Source organism: Leucoraja erinacea, chromosome 14 (assembly GCF_028641065.1).
Source record: "Leucoraja erinacea ecotype New England chromosome 14, Leri_hhj_1, whole genome shotgun sequence".
Taxonomy (NCBI): Eukaryota; Metazoa; Chordata; class Chondrichthyes; order Rajiformes; family Rajidae; genus Leucoraja; species Leucoraja erinaceus.
In genome coordinates, this window is record NC_073390.1 from 14,851,897 (window position 1) to 14,876,816 (window position 24,920).

A 24,920-nucleotide genomic window follows, 5' to 3' on the forward strand; every position below is an offset into this window, starting at 1 on the left:
ATATTTGCTTTTTATAAGGAATTTTGCTCCTTTCTTGCAAAAGATCATTGGATCCAGCATTTGTGAAAATGTGTTGATAATTGTTCAATAATTTAATTTAGAGATTGTAGTAACTTTTAACATAATACCCTTGAGATCACTATTCCAATGCAATATATTTTCTTTTCTAATGTTTTCCAGGACTGAGACCTTTAATTACTAACATCTCACTTTGAATCCTTCCAGGGTTTCCCATTATTTCTTGACGATACCGGCCATAAATTCCAAATCCAGTAAACAAGCTTCTTTGAAATTCATTTTATTCCTCTTCTACCAAGATATGCCAAGCAACTATTGAATAATTGACCAAACTATTTGATATTGTATAAAAATTTAAAATTCATTATGTATGCAAAATTGTCCACATGGGTATTTGCATAGCATGATTGGTATGTATTTTGACAGGACAACTGCAGACAGGCAGAACTGAAGCGTAAATACATAAATATATATTGGACATTGAAATAATTTGCCTGCAACCTTTGACTGTTTATTTAACACATCCATTGAGTAATTGCATCACTGATGTGAATATGCAAAGGTATATTTTTCTCCAGTATGTACTGTAAGCTGCAAATTCATTACGCCAGGGCAGGGGTGGGGAATAAAGAACACCAACATTTGTTCATAGACTTCAGAGTAAGGTCAGAACCAGCCTGTGAGAAGTTATTTCTCCCCTGTGTCTTTGATCAGGATTCCTTCGGAAAAAAGGACATTGACCATGTGGAGGAAATTGGTTTGTCGTTCCACAGATTGTCACTTTTGATTACTGAAACCAATCTTTATGTTTTATCTGCATAAATTTATATTCATTTCATAAATTCTTAATCTGATTTAATCAGCCTTCAGTAGATAGAAACATCAGACAATTCTGTCGGAAGACCCACTGAGCATCCAGGAGAGTTTATCTTCTGGTCTGGTTGTTACAGTAAACCGGTTTTGTTTTAGTTCAAAGTCTACTACTTTTCTATGAATATTAGTTATTTGGCAGGTACAGAGAGACCAGCTGCAATAAATTAAATGGTATTGAGGATGGTTATATGTGTTCGGTAATAGATTGTGGGAAATTAAATTGAATGAAAGCAGCCAATCAATAAAAAGGCACTAAAGGAAAGAGTAAACTTCATTTGTTGTAAGTGAATGGATGGATCATACCAACTGCATTTTCAGCGAAGGGTATGTGAAGAATATTTTTTTGTAGATTATGTTGGCATTTTGTGATATTGCTCATCGGTAATGCATAGAAATTTTGTACAATTAATAAAGTCAAGATAATGAGTTCAAGCACTGTCACAGCAGATGGAGAATTTAAGTTATGTTAATTAAACAAAAACTGAGCCATCAATGGAAAAACTCAATTGTTATAAAAACGCATTTGGTTCACAAATTTCTTCAGGGAAGAAAATCTGCTGCCTTTACCTGGTCTGACCTGTATGCAATTCCATTTCTACAGTGAAGATAGACGCAAAATGCTCGAGTAACTCAGCAGGTCAGGAAGCAACAATGGGGATTTTTTTTTTTGACATTTTGGGTCGAGACCCTTCTTCAGACTGAGAGCCCTTTGTTTTTTGAGTTCAAGAAAGAGGAGGGAGGTGTCGAAGATGGTCCGTGAATTTGAGGGCAGGATGGAAATTGGTAGTGAAGTCAATGAATTCCATGAGTTTCGCAAGGGTGCAGGAGGTAGCACCATGCAGTCATCAATGTAGCAGAGATAGCGTTCAGGAATAGGGCTAGTGTTCGCCTGGAACAGGGATTGTTCGATGTACTCTACAAAGAGGCAGGCATGGCCAAGGCCCACGTGAGTGCCCATGGCTACGCCTTTGTTTTGGAGAAGGTGGGAGGAGTCAAATGGGTAGGCGAAGAGTGCTTGTAGAGGGAAATTGGCTGGTTCTGCGGTCGAGGAAGAAATGGAGGGCTTTAAGGATTTCCTGGTAGGGGATGGGAATGGGGGATCGACTCTCAGTCAGAAGGATCTTGACACAAAACGTCACCTATTCCTTTTCTCCAGAAATTCTGCCTGGCCCGCTGACTCCAGCATTTTGTGTCTATCTTCAATGTAAACCAGCATTTGCAATTCCTTCCTATCCATTCTCTACAGCAATGTGTTTGGCTCTAGAAAACAACGCAGGATGATCATGAACCGACATGAAATCAAAAACAATAAGCGAGTTCGCTATTCCGACTGCGCATGCCCAGGTCAAAGGACACTATGTATAAACATTGCTGGAAACCAGTGGAGTTCTGTACAAAGAGACCTTTATTTCTTCTGTTTTTTTCCAGCTTTGATTCTACTAGGTACAGTGCATTCAGAAAGTATTCAGCTCCCTTCAGTTTTTCCACATTTTGTTACGTTACAGCCTTATTCTAAAATTGGTTAAATTTTTTTTTGTCATCAATCTACACCTCATAATAAAAAGCGAAAACAGGTGTTTCGAAATTTTTTGCAAAGTAATTAAAAAGAAATAACTGAAATATCAAATTTACATAAGTATTCAGACCCTATTCCGACACTCAAAATTGAGCTTCGGTGCGTCCTGTTTTTACAACTTGATTGGAGTCCACATGTGGTAAATTTAATTGATTGGACACGATTTGGAAATATATAAGGTCCTGCAGTTGACAGTGTATGTCAGAGCAAAAACCATGCCATGAAGTTGAAGAAATTGTCCGTAGACCTCCCAGACAGGATTGTATCGAGACACAGATCTGGGGAAGGTTATGAAACAATTTCTGCAGCATTGCAGGTCCCTGAAGAGCACAGTGGCCTCCGTCATTCTTAAATGGAAGAACTTTGTAACCACCAGGACTCTTCATAGAGCCGGCTGCCTGGCCAAACTGAGCAATCGAGGGAGAAGGGCCTTGGTCAGGGAGGTGCACAAAGAACCCGATGGTCACTGACAGAGCTCCAGAGTTCCTCTGAGGAGATGGGAGAACCTTCCGGAAGGACAACTATATCTGCGGTACACCACCATTCAGGTAGAGTGGCTGGAAGTAAGCCACTCCTCTGTAAAAGGCACATGAGTCTCCCTCTTGGAGTTTGCCAAAAGACACCTAAACAAGATTCTCTGGTCTGATGAAACCAAGATTGAACTCTTTGGCCTGAATGCTAAGTGTCAAGTCTGGAGGAACCCAGGCACCGCTCATCACCTGGCCAATACCATACCTACGGTGAAGCATGGTGGTGGCAGCATCATGCTGTGGGGGTGTTTTTCAGTGGCAGGAACTGGGAGACTAGTCAGGATCGAGGGAAAGATGAATGGAGCAAAGTAGAGTGATCCTTGATGAAAACCTGCTCCTGAGCATTCTGGACCTCAGACTGGGGCGGAGGTTCACCTTCCAACAGGACAATGACCCAAAGCACACAGACAAGACAACGCAGGAGTGGCTTCGTGACAAATCTGTGAATGTCCTTGTGTGGCCCAGCCAGAGCCCAGACTTGAACCCGATCGAACATCTCTGGAGGGTCCTGAAAATAGCTGTGTATCGACGCTCCCCATCCAACCTTGACAGAGCTTGAGAGAATCTTCAGAGAAGAATGGGAGAAATTACTCGGGGACCATCAGCTTTGCCTCCTTGTCCAGTGGCTCGGCAGGTCAGGCGGAGTTGAGCTGGGGTTAGCGCTTCTTCTCCGTGCTGGCTGTGGGCCTGGGGCCGCTGGTGTTGTCGGTCCAGGGCAGATGAGGCGTGGGTCTGTGTGTGCTCTCCTGTGTCCCACTCGCATCTGCCCTCTTTCTCTCGATGTTACACCCCGCGCTCCCGCTACCTGTTCCTTTGGGGGGATGAGGAGTTGACCATTTATGGGAGTCTCTCTGGAATCGAGAATTTCATTGCTCCTTTGTATTCATAGATGAGGCTGAAGAAAACATTGCCCTGAAATTAGCAGAATAATGAAATTCAACTCCGAAATTATCATCGTTGTGTTCCAGTCTGGAATACAGTAATTTTCCTATAATGTGACTACACGACACCCCCATTCCTCAGATTAAATATATTTTTACGCATAAATTATGAATAAAAATAAGAATTTATACAGTTTCTTCAGCCAGCGCTTCATTCGCTTTTTCTTTATGGTGAATGACCTTTGATAAATCCCATGATTCCTTGCGTTTTTCAGAATACCGAACTCGCTTATATTCTCTCGCTCTTAGGAGAGACTTCGGAATAGGCTTAAGAAAAATGACAATTTTAATGAGACCGATAAGCCCGACATAAGTGGTGGTTAAGTTACAGTATGAGATTCTGAAGGACACGCTCTAGCAGCATTTGGAAAGGCACGCATTGCTTCAGGATAGTCAGCAGCATGGCTTTGTGTGGTAATGTTGTTGGTATGATCTACCCGTACATGCACTTTCAATTAATTAAGTACGTCATTCCTTTAGTGTCTTTCTATTGATTGTCTGTTTTCATTCAATTTAATCACAAATTTGATTGTTTTTTTAAGAGGTGATCAAGAGGATTGACCAGGGCAGTGCTGAATACATTTTCTTTGTGGACTTTAGCAAGGCCTTTGATGTCCCACCTGGTTAGCTGTTCCAGATGGATAGATCATATGGGATACAGGATGAGGTAGCCAATTGGATATAAATCTGGCTTGGTGGTAGGTGTCATAGGGTGGTAGTGGAGGGTTATTTTATCAAATTGGAGAGTTATTTTATCAGATTGGAGGCCTGTGATCAGTGTTGTGCCATTGTTTGTTATCTACATTAATGATCTGGATAAGAGTGTAGTTGGCATGATGAGTAAGTTTGCAGATGACAGCAAATTTGGTGGTATAGTGCATAGTGAAGAGGATATTTAAGATTTCAACTGGAAAAGCGATTTGGGATTTGTGAACAGGGATTTGCAAATGGAATTTAACTTTGATGAATGTGAGGTGTTGTATTTTGGTGAGTCGAACCAGGGCAGGATTTACACAGTAAATGGCAGGGACTTTAGAGAACATTGTACAACAGAGAAACCTAAGTACATAGTTTCCAGAAAGTGTTAAAACAGGTCGCCAAGACGGTGAAAATGGCATTGGGTAAGCTTGCCTTTATCAGTCAGGACATGGTACAAGATTTGGGATTTCTTGTTTAATCTACAAGATGCTGGTGAGATCACATTTGCAGTTTTTGTGCGGTATATGGAGTAAACACAGCCAAATATTACTAACTCATGTAGGCAATTTTGTGGGCATGGATGCATTGGGCTTGAGGGCCAGTGCCGTGCTCTAGAACTCTGAGCTTTGAAAGAATAAGTAGTTGAAGTATAGCCTTGAGGGCTGACTCGTGAAAATGTTAAAATCATTACCGAAAGTGAGGAAGGATTTTTTTTGCAGAGCGTTGTTGGCGGATAGAATATTTTGTATTAGGTACTTCATGGCAAAGATATTTGCAGCTTCTGAGAAATATTTGAAAAAGTAGAAAAAACATTACCGTTAGCAGGATGGGCAAATAGTTTTGAGACTGGGCTGGCAATGGGCTGTGGGCAATGGGCAATGGGCTGGCACATAGTCTGAATAACCTTTGGTTTCATTGACATTTAAGATTATTTGAAATGCACACAGAATGCTTGAGCATTTATTCCAAGCCGTCGATTCCAAATTCTTACTGCTTTCCTCATCTGCCTTTCCCAATTTGCAGTCCAAACAAAATGCCACAGCTGTGTTTTAGTAGTTTACGGTGGCAATGCTATGTGAAAGGCACTGTGAATGTTGTCTGGTGGACTGGTGCAAAGTTGGGATGTCATGTTTCAACTCTACAAGATGATGGTGAGATCACACGCACAGTATTGTGTGTGGTATATGATGTAAATGCAGCCGAATGGGACTAACTCAGGTAGGCAATTTGGTTGGCATGGATGACTTGGGCCAGTTTACATGTTGTCTAACTCTGAGCTTTGAAAGAATGAGTAGTTGAAGTACAACCTCAAGGACTGACTTATGAAAGCATTAAAATCATTACAAGTGAGGAAATGGTGATAATTTCAGTCACTAACGGACTCCTATTTGTGTTATAAAATTTCAAAGTGTGCACTGTAACATGAAGCTGGGAGTTGAAGGCGTTTGGAAATACAATCTAACTTTTTTTCTATATTCTTCTCTGCACAGCTTTGATTTTTCTCTTCTATCTGGTATTTTACGGCTTCCTAGCTGGTATGTTCAGCTTCACCATGTGGGTAATGCTTCAGATGTTGGATGATTACACCCCCAAGTACCGTGACAGAGTTTCCAGTCCAGGTAACTTTCCCAGATTTTGCCTTGTTGATAATAGGATTGTTCCCATTTTGTATTGAAGAAGATATCATTTTGTTTCTTCCTTTTAAAATAAAATTGTCGGCTTGGATTAGTAACAGTGTATTTACACCTAACTGTAGTAGAAGCCTATCCTCAGATTCAAATGTATAAATGAAAGGATAAGCATCTTGTTATTAATTGTCTCTTGCTATTTTTAGACGCTGTTGAATGATAAATTCATGACTTATAGGAACAGAAGTAGGCCATTTGGCCCATTAAGTCAACTCTGCCATTCAATTATGGCTGACCTATCTTTCTCTCTTAACCACATTCTCCTGCTTTTCCCTTCTTCTTGCGTATGGCGTGCACAGCCTAAAGTTGTTGGACAACTTGTTCTATTTGATCTTATTTGATTGTGCACGCCGGGCTGATTGCATTCGTCGAAACAGGGCGGACCACGTGAAGGTTGCAATCTCCCACCCCCTGCCTTTCCCCATAACCCCTGACACCCGCACTAATCAAGAGTCTATCTATCTCTGCCTTAAATATATCCATTGACGGCCTCCACAGCCTTCTGTGGCAATGCATTCCACAGATTCACCACTCTTTTGATAATCTTTAGTACAGATGAGTAAATAGAGAGTGACACAACACAAAAGAGAGCCACAGAAACAAGTGCAGATGCTGGTTTCATACAAAAAAGACACAGTGCTGGAGAAACTCAGCAAGTTGGCACCATCCCTCACAGATTGCAGTGGGGGGTAGAAAGCTCTAAGAGAAGGATTGTGGTGGGGGGTGAAAACATTCATCTCTGCCGAATGTCCAACCATCTGCCTATAAACCCTTCCCATACTCCCCTGCCCCGCCCCACCTAGACACGCAGCCATTTCTCCAGTTCCACCTATTATCATTCTTCTAGCTTCACAATTTCCACTTATTCTATCCTTATCTTACAACTTTTTTGCCTTCTCATCTGTGGCCTTTGTCCAACCACACCCTACCCCCCACACCTTCAAGTGTCTCCATCGATCACTCTCCAGTATTTGTCCTGCCCTTCCTCTCTTCCAGCTTTCATCCTCCCTCCCCACCACAATCAGTCTGAAGGATTCCACCCCAAAACGTTGCCTGACCATGTTCTCCAGAGATGCTGCCTGATCCACTCAGTGATTCCAGCACTTTGTGTCTTTTTCAGAAGAGAGCGAATGCAGTAATAGTTTTTCCCTGAAGCCCCATTCTGAGATTCACAGCCCATCTAAACTGAGAGTGAGAATATTTGTGAATGCCTCAGGCACACAGCAATATTCAATATATTAAAAATGAACCAGACTATAAAAGTTTATATGTTAATAAAAAAAACTCAAGCATAAAACATTTAGGAAAAAATAAAATGCATTTAACTCAGTTAATTAAAGTAGGACTTGCAGCTGTTAGACGGTAAAGGGCCTATTTGGGTGTCCCACTTGGGTGTCATTTGCCCGTCGTGACGCGCACGTGATGCACGCATGGCGCGTGGTGAGGCACGGTGGCGTGACGCGCAAATGACGTCCAAGTGGGACAGGTCCTTAAGATTCTTCACCTTGTAGCTGTTCCTCTCCGTTGAAATAAATTAGTCACCAAACCTGCTCCAGGTCTTAAATGGAAACAGGAAATGTTGGAAATATTCATTGGTCAGGCAGCATCTGTGGAGAGAGAGAAACAGAGTTATCATTTCAGGTTAATGATCTTTCATCCCGACTCTCTGATTTTCCTTTCAAATTTTCCGCGTCTCAAATGGTGATTTTTCCAATCCTGTACCGTCTCTGTGATGCAGGTTTCACAAGCAGATTTATTAGTGTAAGTGCTGGAAATCGCTGTTCTGCAGATGTTCAGACCTGTCACGAAGAATCTCTAGCTCTCTGATGTTAGTCGTTGATGAAAATATTACGCTCTGAACATTTGATAATTTTATCTTCCTAACTGGTTTTTCCCATTTTTGCTGCAGTTCTTATTTTTTTTGGCATTATCGGTCCTTGAGATACCGTTGAAAAGTTGGCTGGGTGCAAACTAGGGCATCATTTTACCATCAATTATTGAGCTGTTAGGAATTAGATCAATGCTTGATTTATAAGTAGGCATCAACTCTTTGTGGGTGGTTGCATTAACTGGTTGAGACTGCTTGTTAGTGAAAGAAGGTGATGCGTGGATTGATTTTGAATGTTTCACCTTGCTGCCAAGCCAATTGTCATTGAAATGAAATCCTGCCTTGGAGAAGGTCACAGCGGAAAGAAGAGTCATTTGACTGACCAGATCCTTGCCACATTTATGGTCCACACAAGCCTGCTCTTAACTGCCTTCATGTAACTCCTATCAAGATCATATTATATTTTAGTTTCTTGCATATAGTTATGCTACAAACTGCTGCCAGTAGTTTTAATTTAGTGATGCTGCTGTAAGCAGGCTTTCTATTGTATCAGCCATACATGTTCATATGACAAAACACAACCTGACTTGACTATTCTTGTATCGCTAAGATTCACATTCTAACTAAATCTCTGAACAATGAAACATATCTTACTCCTTATTAGATTTATTGGGGACTGCCCTAAACCTGGAGAAAAGGAATATGTGATGTTTCGGGTCGAGACCCTTCTTTGGAAGACCCATGAATTACTCCAGCTTTTTGTATATATCTTCTTTTGTTTAGAAACTTGTTAAGACCAAGTAACTCACACGTCACTGTACCTTAACTGGTCCATGTGACAATAAACTGATCTTTAAATCTTGTACTACAGTAAACAGACCCAGTCTCTACATTATTTAAAAAAAAAGGTTATAACAGCATGCGAGAAACAAATATATTTTACAAATATAATACCAGAATAGTATTGTAAATTGGGCCTATACTTCAGGTATTTCCCCCATGAAAGTGGAAATATTTTCTCAACAAACCCTTTCAATAATGTTAGGACTAGGATCAAGTCACACTTCAGCCTTACCTGATATATAGGCCCAATTTACAATACTATTCTGGTATTATATTTGTAAAATATATTTGTATCTTGCATGCTGTTATGAACTTTTTTAATAATGTAGAGACTGGGTCTTTTTTGCTGTAGTTCAAGCTTGGTCTAAGTAAGTTTCTAAACAAAAGAAAATAGACACAAAAAGCTGGAGTAACTCAGTGGGTTGTCTGAAGAAGTCTCGACCTGAAACGTCACCTATTCCTTTTCTCCAGAGATGCTGTCTGACCCGCTGAGTTACTCCAGCTTTTTGTGTCTATCTTCAGTTTAAACCTGCATCTGCAGTTCCTTCCTACAAGATTCTACACGTTGAGCATATTTTCTCTGAGGTCTAATTTTGCGTATGAGGAATGAAAACAAAATCAGTCTGCTCAATGCCTCATTTATTGCATGGATTCTGTAGCCCCTTTATTCTTCATTTCGTCACGTTAAGCTTTTTCAAACGGCATTTGTTAATTGCATGCCTTGGTGTATTTTGTTGCACTCTTCATTAACCATGTTTGCAATATGCTGATTGCAAATCTTGATGTTGTACTTTGGATTCCTGACTCCAGATTATTTCAACAACACTGGTCTCAGGTCTGATCCTTGTGGATCAGCAGTTCCTAACCTTTGCCTGTCTGAAAAGATATCAGTAAATTCCAATTAAAAAATAACCAGGCTTCCTCGTCGATAATTTTCAGTCTGTCATTAATCGGGTCAATAATTAAAACTCATAGCTACTCAAACAACTTTACATTGCTTTAGGATATCCTGTGGTGATTAAAGGCACCATATACATTCAGATATTTTCCTTGAATAATAACAGTTCAAAATCCCTTGCCTTGGTCTTGTTAGAACCCAGTAACCCACTTCATAGAGGGAACAGCAGAAGGAAATCAACTTTTGATTTGCTACATGATCATACAGCCAGAGTTTGCAATACTTTCTAATGAAATGTTTGTTCCTGAATGAATAATTTTCATCAAGCAAATTCAGTCAACAATGAAAAACTAGTAAAATGCACCAAAGTAACTATTTTAAAATTCAGTTTGGTTACTTTGGAGTCAGTGAAATCCCCGAAGTTATGAAATTGCCCTGTTAGCTCTCAAGACAAATGCTGTCAGAAAGCAAATGTTACTTTAAGTGGTAGACAAAAAATGTTGGAGAAACTCAGCGGGTGGGACTTCTCTAATTTTAGATAGCCCTTGCTTTCTCCTTCCTTCTCCTCCCTCTTCCCAGACATCAGTCTGAAGAAGGGTCTAACCGAAAATGTCGCCAATTCATAGATGCTGCCTCACTCGCTGAGTGTCTCCAGCATATTTTGTCTACCTTCGATTTTTCCAGCAACTGCAGTTCTTTCTTAAACGTTACTTTAAGTGAGACATACAAGGCTCAGAAAAAGTGCCTATGGTTACTTCTTATGTCTTATCATCGCCTGCCAGTCATGATTCAGTGCAATCTCAATTAGGAAGGGTTTGTAAAGAGTGTAGTTGATTAGACAGTCGTTTTTAGTTAGTTTGGATGGTAAAAGCGCTGCTTTCCACTTTAGGGATCCTCTCCAAAGTACATGGATTTGACCAAAGGTGCATGTTGACTGTTTCAAGCTTCCAGTTATTGAGCTATTGAAGACATCACACAAAGCCAGATCCTGTTTTGTTATGCTGAGGTCTTGCAAGTTTATGTATCTTAGAAATCTTAAATCTTTGCAGTTTTAATGCCTTTTAACACTAATAAGAAATTTAAGACACTTCATCAAAATAGCCTCGGCATTATGTAATTGCGTAATCTGACATTGATTTGGTGTCTTTAGAGGCTGCTCATAAATGGTTGTAGTAACAGCTTTGTCATGCAAGATGACAAGATGAATGATGCTTCAGCACTCCAAAGTTCTGATTGTTAAAAGTGATTTACTGAAGGCATGATGAGGCTGATCAGGCTTAATTCTGATTGAATATCTGGCGGTGTATTAAGTTTGGTGACGGCACAAGTCAAAACGACAACTTTGATTGGAAGTAGCCTCAGTTTATGTAAACTTATAAGCTCAAATGCCTGATAAATTTATTCAGAACCTGGGCCTTTCAATACATCTTAGAAATCTACAGGGTTGTACCTTACAGGCAAAAGGTGACAAGGCCGTGCTTATGGATAGTTTGTGGGATCGGGGTCATTTTCTGCTATATAACAGAACACTGTGGATGTTATATGGTTCATTTTAGGGTTCTTGCTGTGTAGAGCTTGAAAAAACCCTTGCTTACCAGTTTTATTCTTGTAATAAATGCATTGTGCTGGTGGAACTCAGCCAGTCAGGCAGCGTCTCCGGAGGTGACGTTGTGGGTCTGGACCCTTCATCAGACAGATTCTAATCGGGAGGCAGAAAGCTGTAAAAGAGCTGGGGACAGAACAAAGCAACGCAAGTCATAAAGTCATACAACGTGGAAACAGGGCCTTCAGCCCAACTTGCACGCCAACCAACATGCCCCATCTACACTAGTCCCACCTGCCTGCATTTGACCCATATCCTTCCAAACCTATCTAATCCATGTACCTGCCTAAACCTTTCTTAAACATTGTTATAGTACCTGTCTCAACTACCTCCTCTCGTATCTCGTTCCATATACCTATCCCTCTTTGTTGGGGTAAAAAGTTGCCACTCAGGTTCCTGTTAAATCTTTTTAAATGGTGGGACAACAGATGGCACAATGGGCTAAGTGTTCGTCTGGCGACCGGAAGGTAGCCGGTTCGAATCCCGCTTGGAGTGCATACTGTCGTTGTGTCCTTGGGGCAAGACACTTCACCCACCTTTGCCTGTGTGTAAATGTAATGTAATTATGTGAAGCACTTTGGGGTCAATGCAAGTTGACTAAAAATGTGCTATATAAATAAGATTATAATTATTATTAAATCTCCCTCACCTTAAACCTATGTCCTCTGGGTCTCAATTCCCCTACTCAGGGTAAATGCTAGTCTATTGCCCCATCTATTCCTCTCATGATCTTATACACCTCTATAAGATCACCCCTCATCCTCCTGCGGTCCAAGGAATAAAGTCCTAACCTGCTCAACCTCTCCATATAAACTCAGGCCCTGAAGTCCTGGCAACATTCTTGTAAATCTTTCCTGCACTCTTTCCAGCTTAATAACATCTTTCCTATAACAAGTTGACCAAAACTGAACACAATACTCTAACTGTCTTGTACAATTGTAACATAATGTCCCAACTTCTATACTCTGACTGATGAAGGGCAATGTGGCAAATGCCTTCTTGATCACCCTATCTGCTTGTGATGCCACTTTCAAGAAAGATTCCTAGATCCCTCTGGTCTACAATACCCCCCAGAGCCTTACCATTCACTGCTTAGGTCCTGCCCTGGTTTGACTTCTCAAAATGTAATACCTCACATTTCTCTGTATTAAACTCCATTAACCATTCCTCAGCCCACCTGCCCAACAGATCAAGACCGCACTACGATGTCTCACAACCATCTTCGCTCTCTACACTACCACCCACCTTGGTGTCTTCTGCAAACTTACTGATCATGCCTGGTCCATTCTCATCCAAATCATTTATAAGCAAGTGATAGGTGGATCCAAGTGAGGAGGGGAGGGTTGATTGGCAGATGGGTGGAAAAAGACTCGAGATGAAAATAAGACAAAAGGCTGTGAGATGAGAGAAGATGCGTGAATCGTGAGGTCAGAGGAAGGGGTATAGATGGAAGGGGATGGGGGGCTGGAAAAGGGAGGACAGGATAGGGGAGAATGGATGCGTATTCACCTGGGGCGCAAGCACGAAAGAGCGGAGAAAAAAGAGAGAGTTGGTTAGTTACTTAAAATTGAAGAATTCAATTTTTGTAATTTTTTCAAACAAATTTTAATTTCTCACCTGGCTTGTTTGAACCTGAATCAACATCCATTATTGATGAAATAAATTAGTTTAATAATTAGTGTTGGTTGTTTGAAACTTTTGTCAGATTTATTTAAATAGTCTTGCCCTGACACCGTCCCAAATTCTTGACCAGGTATGAACGTTTAATGGCTTACCATGTTTACTGGGATACCTGAACTATGTTGTAGTTCATTACTGATGCAATCATTGTTGGGTGAGCATGTTATCACCAAAGCATTCAGTTCGATTAGAACAAAATTGGAATGCAGTAGTGATTGATGTTGGTCAGTAAGTAGGATATGGGATCAATGGCCAGATTTGAAGGGTTGAAATCAATAGGGTCTCTGCTGGCTGATGGCGAGGTTCGCTGACGTGTGACCTTCACAGAGAGTTAGCCGCTACTGTGGGCAGGAAAAATAACTTTATTTCAGGCGACAGGAGAAATTGCCGATATCTGTACCTGCGCTGCTTTCACAAAGTCTTCTCTTTGGAATTCTGAACTGTGCACACTGGATAGTAAATATTATAGTGCATATTTCAAGAATAAGGATCACCTTTTCGGCTTTTATAAAGTGAATTGATATGTGGCAGCAGCAATTTCCATCTTCGGTTGTCTGCGGCATGTTCTTGGCATCCCATTGAAGGAAAATGGAAAGCAGCAGTCCTTTCAGAAGCTCAGATGCCAAGCACCCCAGCATTCATTAAGCAAAGAAGACTTCACTGGCTCAGGCACATGTACTGCATGAAAGTACATCCCCAACAATAAACTACTTGGAAAGTCAGCTGAGCCAAATGGCTAGCAGGGTGCCCATAGCTCCATTTTAAAAGATATTAGCAAAAGAGATTTTCTTTAAAACCCATCAATGGTGATTGTTCAGCAGCTGGTGACAGAAGCCAATGACAACATGGGATGCACCACAATGACAATCAGTGGTTTCAACAATTCTGTAGCAGAGGTCAGTGCTGAGGTCACGGAAGCAAAGATCTTACTGTCACGGCCAATGACATTTTCATTTGTGGTCACTCATGACAGAATCTCTTTCCAGAATCAGTTTCTTTTCTTATCTGTGGATGTAGAGTGCTTGACGTGGCCTCATCAAAGATTGAAAGCTGCCCACGCATCATCTCCCATTGTTGGAAGGTTGCCAACAAGATTTATCCCAGTCTCCAAGTGCATTCTTTCTGCATTTTACTGGAATAATATTTACCGTTTATTCAATATTTTTAAAGTGTGGTTATGATGGACTCTTAATGTGTTCATCAAAGATCTAGAAATTCAGTTGGGGAGAGTGAGGGGGAATTCTGCGGCAATACTGTACATGATGGCATGAGGATACAGAAATCAAGCCCTCAGTTATTGCCCCTTGAGGATGGAGATGTCAAGGTCCAAGTCTAAGGAGGCCTGCAGTAATATTGGGGAGTGGTAATTGGTGTTGGTACGAAGGGACTTGCCTGAAGTGGGTCCCTGTCTAGCGCTGATTTGGGAAGATTTTCATTGGGTTTAGACTAAATAGTGAGAGCAGATGATGCTCAAAAGGAAACCCGCAGGAAGGACATCACACAGCGCGCCTTGAAGCACAAATTGTTTAGTTTAGTATTTAGTTTGGTTATTAGTTTAAGTTAGTATTGTCACATGTACTGAGATACAGTGAAAAGCTTTTGTTTGCTTGCTATTCAGTTTTAAAAAAAGACCATACATGAATACAATCAAGCCGTCTACAGTGCAAAGATAAAGGATAAAGGCTACAACATTTAGCGTGAGGGAGTGCAAGGATGACTTATGTCAGTAACTGTCCAGTCAAGTTTCCAGAATGGTGCAAAGAAACGTGGAAGTCTTATGTTTCATCCCAGAAAATCTTTCTACAAGCCGAGAAAAGCAGCATTTTGCAATTTGAATGTCTTGGGTAATGCAACATAGTTCTGGTGTAACCTTAAGGAAGATAGATAATAAAAAGGTTAACCTTTTCCAATATAGAAAGAATGTAGCTAAATGGTTAAAAACTTTTTCAGTATGAAATTTATTGTACCAACAGATATAATTGAAGTAGTTAAGGCAGTGACAATAATGGTATTTATAAGATATTTGGCCAGGTACAGGGAAAGGATAGGTTTAGAGGGATTTGGATCAGGTGCAGAACATTGAGACCAGCTTGAATGGGACTGCATGGGCGAGTTGGGCCAAAGAGCCTGTTTCCGTGCAGTATGACTATAATTATTGAAATATGTCCTTTTACTTGTAGGTCTTATGATCAGGCCAAAAGTAGGATCTGCCCTAGAAATTGTATATAACAAATCTGATGCCAAGTCTTATGAAAAATATGTGACTGCTCTCGATGGCTATCTGCAACGTAAGTACTGATCAACTTAAAATGGTTTGGTGTTCTTTTTGCATATTTCAAACTTACTGAAATACTTATTTTTAAATAGCTTATGATGATTTGCTGCAAGCACAAAAAAATATTATTTGCCGTCCTGGAGAGTATCTTGCGCAGCCTGATCAATTATTGGAGAAAGTGGCGTGTCAATTTAACCGCACATTGCTCGGTGAATGTTCCGGAACATATAATAGGAGTTTTGGCTATAATGAGGGGAAACCGTGTGTTCTCGTTAAAATGAATAGGGTAAGTACTTCTCAAATATCTGTTTGAAAATCTGTTCAACCAGCTGATTATTGGAATTCATTGCCATGCACTCTTCTCTTTTAGATAATTGGACTAGAAGCAGGTGCAGGAAACAAGCCTACATTAAACTGCACATCCAAGGTTAGTTGCAAAACAATTCAGTAGTGGGTTCTCTTTTTGTTAACTGTCATCTCTGCCTTAGATGAATCTACCAGGTTTTGGCTAAAATGTGGTAGTAACAGTTTAGCCATCTCTGTTTACCTGTGTCCTCTCTGTTCCACCACAATCCCCCACTACCCATCCCCAACAACCTCATCCCCCAGCATATCCGGTGAAACCATCTTCACTTTTATCATAGAACTAAATTGGTGGAAGAATCTTTCAGATCTTAAACTTGGCAAATTGATTTAGAATTGTCATTGTTACAAACTACTTTGCTAGTGTACACCTGGCTACAAGTTTTGTATTGCTACTTCCCAATCTTTAATTATTTTTCTTTGGAGGTATTTTTTAGCTTTTAAGTTTTAATACTTTTATTTTCCGATCTGCCTGACCTAAAGATCCACTGCCTCTTGGCATGACCACAAGCTGAAGACTATGCATTGTCCAGGACCAGACTCAGCCTCAGCTCTGCAGTCTTTCCTACAGTCCTGAAATGGTTTGTGTTTACAATATTAGATATTGGCACATATATCTTGTGTAAAATGTGTATATATATATAAATATATATATTGACAGAGAGAGAGAGAGATTAATAATATTGGAACTTTATTTTTAAGTTTATTTTATCACTGGTTCTGTTACATAACAATTCATAATTTTTTTTGGTCCTCTGATATATAATCAGAAAAATTGAAGTTATTATGCAATTATAATTTAGCATTAATATAGTTTCATATTCAGATGTTTATATAATGGAATAAAGTCAATTTGATTTTACACATAGATATCAATGAAGCTTTTTCTTTTCTGTAGTTGTCCATTTTCTCCTGCAGATCTGCTTGTGCGCATTCCAGTTAGTTGACCATTAATGCAGCATTGCTTGTATGGGTTGTCAGCCCTTCCCTGCACTCTTGGTCAAACTACTGCTGTGTAGGTTAGTCCCAGCTTCGCCGATTCCTCCGAGCCCTAGCTGTTCCTGTGCACCACTTCCCATCCTTCACCCTCACCTAGCGTCCCTTCACACTCACGAACTGCCTCAGGTACCACTGCCAAATAATCAAGCCACGCTCTACGTTTATCAAAGATTTGGACCTTGAAGTCTTCCTCCAGGTCTCCATGGCAGGTGAGAGCATAAAGAAAATAGGATCGATAAAGCAAGGGTGCAGGTGTATGTAAGATATCAAGAATTAGCAAAGATGGCAGAAATCGCTGATGAAAAGCATCATTTGAGAGATTGCATGAGAGGTGCAGGAAAGGAGGAAAAATTGAGGAGAGATTCATATAAACAGATAATCAGAAATAGAAAGACCTTGTCTGATCAAGGAAGAATGAAAGTAAAATAGATAAGAAGAGCTATATATGCTCCCTGCCATGAGGAATACTGTACGGACTAAGTGGTAAGTATATGTATGTTTTACTATTAAAATGAATGGAACGTTGTCTAATTTTTCAAAACGAAATCACTTTTATCATGCATAGATGAATTATATTATTTGCTGTATTTTCCCCTACTCAAGGTCTCTATGCAATCTGCACCAGCCACCCTCACTCAAAAAAATAATCTGTGGTGCAGTCTCTTTAGGCCATTGTCTCTGTACCATTCAGCTACTGTTGTACTTGAGATGTAAGTCAATAGAACTTGACAAGACCCTTAAATGCCCCACCACCTCACTATAGTGTGAAATGCTCAAATGTCTAGTAATAAAAACACACATGGATACTCAGACGGCCCCTGCAGAGAGGATGATAATTGCTCATTTAGAAAGAGTGGCATCAAGTCTCCCTAGGAATGAGTTTATAGCCGCTGAATATCGATTGTGAAACTTGTTCTTTTAGCATCTCATCTGCATCCTGGATAAACTAGTGGCAGTAGTTGTATAGCTGCTGACATAATGCTTCTCAGTTGCTAACAATGGTCTATGCATCTTGTCACCAGAAGCCTTTGGGTAAATCCTGGAAGGAGCTGGAGAAGGCTATGGGAGTTTGGATGGGGAGGGAGAATAGAGAGTCAAATACAAGTCCTGAATAATTCTAGGAATTATACCTGCTCTTCCTGGCCCAATGCATACGTGTTAAGGTGAAAAAGCAAATTTAAAAACACTAACCTGGGTTAAGAGCAAGGATGACAGACATGTACCTCCATTGGTATTGGTGTATTATTGTCACATACACCGAGATACAGTGAAATACTTTGTTTTGTGTGCCATCTTGGCACATCGTACCATACATGAGGACAACAGGTGGTGCAAAAGAGAAGGGAAACAGAGTGCAAAATATAGCATTGCAGAGAAGGTGCAGATAAGAAGAGTGGATGGGATGCAGCGAGATAGTGGAAGATTAATTCTTAACATATGAGAGGTCTGTTCAAGAATCTGAAAGGAGTGAGGAAGAAGATGTTCGTGTATCTGCTGCCCTGTACTTTTGAGCTCCTGTCTGATGGGATGGGGGAATGTCCGTGGTGTGAATGGTTCTTGATTATGTTGGCTGATCTGTGGCAGAGTGAAGTATAGATGGAGTTGATGGGAGAAAGATGGACTGGTCTGTGTTCACAATTCTCTGTAATTTCTTGCTGTCTTGGGCGGAGCAGTTGCCAATCCAAGCCGTGATGCATCCCAATAGGATCCCAACGGTGCATCTGAAGAAATTGGCAAGATTCATTGAAGACATGTTGATATGTTTTCTTGGCACGCAGCATCAACGTGGTTGGATCAGGATAAATTGATGGTGATATTTACACCAAGGCACTTGAAACTCATGGCCATTTTCACTTCAGCACCATTGATGCAGAAGGCGGCGTGTACTCCCCCTCCCCTCCCCCCCCCTTCCAGAAATCGATGACCTGCTCCGCCACTTTGCTGACGTTGATAGAGAGAGGGTGTGTATTAAGGAACTGCGGATGCTGGTTTATACTGAAGATAGACACAAAATGCTGGAGTAACTCAGCGGGCCTGGCAGTATCTCTGGAGCAAAAGGACTGGCGACGTTTCGGGTCGGAACTCTTCTTCTGACAGAAGAAGGCTTCCGACCTGAAACGTCACCAATCCTTCTTCCGCAAAGATGTTGCCTGACCCGCTGAGCTACTCCAGCACTTTGTGACTATCTTTGAGAGAGAGGCTGTTGTCTTGACACCCTTCTGCTAAGCTCCCCATCTTCTTCCTGCACTCCATCTTGTCAATGTTCCAAATCTATCACACCAAGGTGATTTCATCCACAAACCTGTAAATGGAATTTGGTTCCACAGTTTTGAGTGTACAGGGATTATAGTAAGGGGCTGATAACGCAGCCTGGTAATGTACTCTTGTTTTTGAACATGCATCACCATATTTCCATGCCCCACCCCAATGCACTTTCACATTTTAATGTAGTTTTGCGTAGCTCACATTCTCCCATTTTGATATGAGTATTCATGGCCTTAAAGAGAGGAATTGGTTGGAAGAAGATGTACCAAATACACGGAAGCTTTCGGAATGGTGTCTTTAGTTAGCTGGGAGCAGTTAAAAGAGAACCCTAAGTTGAAGATTTGAAGAATGCTGTTAATCAGGTGAACCATTGGATAATGGTCTTCTTCCAGTGGAGCCCATAGATCTAATCCTGTGAAGTGGTGAAAATGGCAGATGTTGTTCATGCCATATTTAATGACATTACATACATGATTTACTATATAACAGTGTCAATATTTGCTCAAGTCAGTTTCTTAGAGAACCCTAAATGACTGCTTTGCACAAAGAAGTTTGACACTGTAGTGGAAGTAACAGTAAAGTGGCTTGAGGCTGAAATATTGTCTTCACACAGACAACTACAATAAATCTCTGGCTCTCAGTGGAAATCCTTTGTTCTGCATGATTTGAGGAATATTTTAAAATGGTGAGCATGGCAAGTCCTCCAATTAATATACAGTCTGTATTAAACCCAGCTGTGTTGCTGGCAGTTGGTGTCTCATTGCAGATGGATTCTCCTTAAAGTAGAAGTTTGTCTCTGTGCAAAGCTAGCTTCAGTAACTGCTCATAGTTCCTTAATCTTGTGTTTCCTTAGTTCCAAATATGTACATGGCTGCAGAAGTTCGAACAGCACATTATGTAGGTCATAAGGTCATGTGATAGGAGCGGATTTGGACCATTTGGCCTATCAAGTCTACTCCACCATTCAATTAGGGCTGATCTATCTCTCTCTGTATATTTGGGAAGTTAAATATTTATAGATGTTTAATGAATATAACATTGGATTATTATTTTTCTACTTTCTTTATCCATTTTATTTTACTTCTACACGACAACCACAACTTACAACTAAGTAAAATCTCTTGTAGATTCGGGATCTACCAGTCACTATTTACTTCAAAAGCTGCAGCGAGCACGTACAAATATTTTATACACCAAAACTTTAAAACCACTTATGTTTCAACATTTTTTCATTTTGCATGTGTGGAGCAAGACGATTAATTTGATTTGGTAACTGGCGACAAATCTTGAAAATTGTGCTTGAAATTGTGAAGACCAGTTTCTTCAGCAGCCAAAAGTTAAAGTCTGCAGGAGTAAGCTTATTTTCTTGTCTCAATCCAGCATTACTCAGCACTGTATTTCTCAATGATGGCTTTCTATTTTCCTGCACTCCTTTAGAATGGAATGGAATGGGTTACAGAACAATGGTAACTTCCTTAAAGTCCTCTTCTGTCCACATACTAACTTTTCATACCAGGGCTAGTGAATGTGTGATTCTGATTTGTCATTATATGAATTCAATGTACAAAGTAATATTAACAGTGTGATTGACTTGTATGGATTTCTTTACTAAGCCAGTTGAAGGATGTAAGAAATAGGTAAGAAAATGGACAAAGAACACAATGAACCATGATCACACTGAATGCAGAACAATTTCAAGGGGCCATATGACCTACATGTGCTATTTTTATATTACATTTATTTTTGGAGAATATGGTTGTTACTGGCAAGATGCACACTTTAATGACCATCCAAAATTGTTCCACAGAATTAGTGGAGAGCTTTATCATTGATTCACTGCAGCATTCTGCTAAAGATGCTCCCTGTAATGAAATGTATGCAGGATTCAAGGTGGGGAGCGGCAGGTTTTGATGCAACAACAATGGAATATCTGTACATCATAGTTAAAATGGTGTGCAACTTGGAGATGAAATTGGAGCTAATAATATTGCTATTATACTGCTCCCCTTGAGCCTCAGGCTAATTGTTACACTGCAGCCACGGTGTAAAGGCAGCAGAGCAAGCGAGTGTTTAACGTGGTAATGGACAGGGTAACAAGCAAGTGAAGAATTGAGCCAGAAAGTCACTCACTGTAGAATTTCCAGGATCTTAGAGCCATGTGTTATTGCAACTGGAGCAAGAACAAACTACAGTAAGAAATCAGTGGGTCGGGCAGCATCTGGGGAGACAAAGGGATGGCTGACGTTTCAGGTCTAAACAGCGTATCTGTACTATTGCAAGATGTCGACCTGAAACATGGCCATGCCCCCTGCCTCCACCAATGTCACGTGACCCGCTGAGTTCTTATTGCAGTTTGTTTTACGCTCCAGACTCCAGCATCTGCAGCCTCTTGTGTCTCTGTACTTGCCTAACTATTTCAATTAGGTTTTGGTCTGGAGTTGCAGATAGACTTGACCAGGGAAGGACAGGAGATTTACTTTCCCAAAAGGTATCGGTGAACCTGATTGTTTTAAAATCCAGTAATTCCATAAACATCTCACTGATATTGATGTTTTATTCTACATTATTTAATTACTTTAAGGTCAAGTCCTCTATAAATTTGTCCAGCCACTGAACTGCAATATTACTGTCCCTGCTTGATGTATTATTCTCTGACATTATTACTCCTGCATTCTGACTTGTGCAAAATCATTTATGCTTCGTTCAGCAAGTTTAATTTCATGGCAATTTCCAGTGACATGTGTAGTTCTAAACATTCATTTGAGTGAAAGTGTCTCAAATTGAAGACGGAGGAAACGTTTTTGATTAAATGTTTCTCAGATCTGAACACATTCATTACATGCATTCGGCAGTCGGAAAACACATTGCTCTCCTAAATTTTAGGGGCTAGATTCTGAAGGCTGAGTTTGAAAGTTTGAAAGTGGTTACAGATTAGATAGCTTTTTCTTTCTGTCTGTATCATCCAGGCTGAAAGGGCACAAAAATAAAGTAGGACTTGACTAAGCATACTTTAAGCATTGAGATTATTTTGTTTTTATTAACAAACTATATGGACTATTTTAACTGAGTGAATATCAGGGAATATTATTACTGTTATTTAACGTATGATATTGTTTTTCCTACTTCATTTTGTTTTCCCTTCTACCTTAAAACTCAAACCAAGCCTGCATGTATCCACACAAACGTTAGCAATGCTGAACTTTGCGGTGTAGCCCTTCACATAAATCCACTAAAGTCCACAGGCTACTTGTCTGCAGTTCCAAATTTAAATATTTTTGCAAAATAATAAATGTTTTTAAACCAATTTTTAAAAATTAACACGTACATCATAAGCCAGCTGGAACCTTTGACGAATAGGATAAATGTAACCAACTATAATATCAGAGGTGTAAACAACTATTTTGTCTTTATGCAGAAAGAACCGTACGTGGATATGCAGTACTTTGGATCATTTGATAAAATGTACTATCCATATTATGGCAAAAAAGCCCAAGTAAGTGTGCTTTAATTTACTACCATATTTGAATCTCCATTGTATTTTGAGATTTCTGTTAGTTTGGTCTGTACAATGCTCTCCTCTGTTTGCTGGTCTCGACTCAATGGCTGTATGCGCTGGATCAATTGAAATTTACATCCGTTGAGTTTTGTTAGCTAAGGGTTTGATGAGATATTGAGGTGTTACTCATTTGGGATCATCTGGATGAATGGCCCAAGGGAACAAGACAGGCCTCTTTTTGTTCCTAACCAATGGAGACATTTTGCATTGGAGTAATGTGCACAGTTCTGGGTGCCTCACAATAGGAAGGGTGTGGTTGCACTGGTATGCAAAGCAGTCGCACCAAGACGCTGCCTGGATCTGAGGACTTTAGTTATGGGAGAGATTGGATTGTTATGATTTGCTTTCCAATGGGCAAAGGCGGCTGAGTGGTATAGATTAAATTATAAGAGGTGCAGAACAGTACATTAAGGCACATGCACTGGTCATGATGCAGATCTGTCTAATCCCACCTACCTGCCCACGATCGATATTGTTCTCTTCCCTGTCTGTCTAAATGTTTCTTAGTCTCTGCTGTCTGTATCCCCTGGTAGTGCATTCCAGGCACCCCCCACTATCTGCAAAATAAACATTGTGAAATGAATCTTTAAACTTCCCCTCTCACCTTAAGCCTATTATCTCTAATATTTCACATTTCTACCCTGGGGAAAAGATGATCTAAGCCTCTCATACTTTCATGAGATGGCCCCTCAGCCTTTGACACGCCAGAGAAAACGATCCAGTTTTTGGCTTAACATCAACTTTTGGTTAAAACTCCAATCGAGTCAACGTCCAGATGCACCTCCTGCACCCTCTCCAGAACCTCCACATCATTCCTGTAGTCTGGCAGCCAGAACTGCATACAATGCTCCCAATGCAGCCCAACCAAAGCCCACCCAGTACAGCTCTACAACATGACCACAACATGATTTCCTGACTCTTATACTAAATGCATTCTTTACCACGTGATACACTTCTGTTAACTCTTTTAGAAGCTATGGACTTGCACTTCAAGATACTTCTGAACATCAATGCTCTTAAGGATGTGGCCATTTTCCTGTGTACTTTCTTCTTGCACGCCCACCTAAAATGCAATACCTCACGCTACAACAAAAGCATCTCACTTGGTACACTAAACTAAAAATTAAGCTTCATATTCTATTTCACCACCCAAATTTATATTCTGCTGTACCATTTGATAAACTTTCTCACTATCTACCACTCATGAGCAAACCTATTAATCTACATATTTATCCAGATAATTTATAATATATCACAAACAACAGTCTCAGCTCCACAGCATGCAATACACCACAGGTCACAAACCTCCAACCAGAAAAAAACACATCTCTACCACGACCAAGCCGATTTTTGTCTTCAAATCACCAACTCACTATGAATCCCATGCCACTTAATTTTATGGACCAACCTACCATGAAGGATCTTGCAAACGCACTCTCCTGAAATCCATGTAGACAACATCCACGGCCTACCATGGTCATAAAGTATTAGACCAGTATTGTACAGGATGAGGCTCTTTGTTCCACAATGCCAAATTAATCTCTGCCCGCATGTTTCATATTCCTGCATTGCTTTCATACCCTATATGCCTGTCTAAAATCCTCTTAAACGCCACAATCATATCTGCTTCCACCACAATCCCTGGCAGCGCATTCCAGATATCCGCCACACCGTGTTAAAAAAAAAATTGCCCCGCACATCTCTTTTCAAATCTTCCTTTCTAACCTTAAAGCAACATGCTAAATGTCAATGACATTCCCACCCTGGGAGAAAGGCTGTGAGAGTATACCTTGTCTAGACCTGCCATTGTTGTCTATGTTTCTATTAGGTCGCCTGTCAACCTCCCACAATCCAGAGAAAACAATCCAAGTTTGTCCATCCCCTTCTTATAGCTAATAGCTTCTAATCCAGACAGCATTCTAGTACACTTCATCTGCAACCTCTTTGAAGCCTCTGTATCTTTCCTGCACTGGGACGAGTGGAACTGCACACCATTTGGCCTCACTGAAAATGTTCTACATCTGAAATATGACTTTCTGACTCGTGTACTCAATGCCCCTAAACCAACACTTAAATTGCTCATCATCTTCATCAATTAGGATAAATGAACAGAATCGTTTTTCCCCGTGGTTGGGATATCAAGAGCAAGAAGGCATATGTCTAAGGTGAGAGGAAGGAGTTTTAAATGGGAATTAAGCAGCAAGCTTTCTTTGCACACAGAGTGGCTGATATCTAGAACTCACTGCCAGAGAAGGTGGAGGAGTCAAATACAGTCACTACGATTA

The 24,920-nt window shown here is 40.4% G+C and overlaps 1 protein-coding gene across 1 annotated transcript in view; it reads left to right on the plus strand.

Annotated features, from left to right (window-relative positions):
* Positions 1 to 24,920, plus strand: part of atp1b3a (ATPase Na+/K+ transporting subunit beta 3a) — a 40,087-nt gene that overhangs the window by 14,145 nt on the left and 1,022 nt on the right. Inside the window, exons 2-6 of the mRNA XM_055645662.1 lie at positions 6,128 to 6,256; positions 15,358 to 15,465; positions 15,545 to 15,738; positions 15,823 to 15,879; positions 22,495 to 22,572. Of these exons, the coding sequence (XP_055501637.1) occupies positions 6,128 to 6,256; positions 15,358 to 15,465; positions 15,545 to 15,738; positions 15,823 to 15,879; positions 22,495 to 22,572 (566 nt within the window). The remainder of the gene's footprint in view (positions 1 to 6,127; positions 6,257 to 15,357; positions 15,466 to 15,544; positions 15,739 to 15,822; positions 15,880 to 22,494; positions 22,573 to 24,920) is intronic.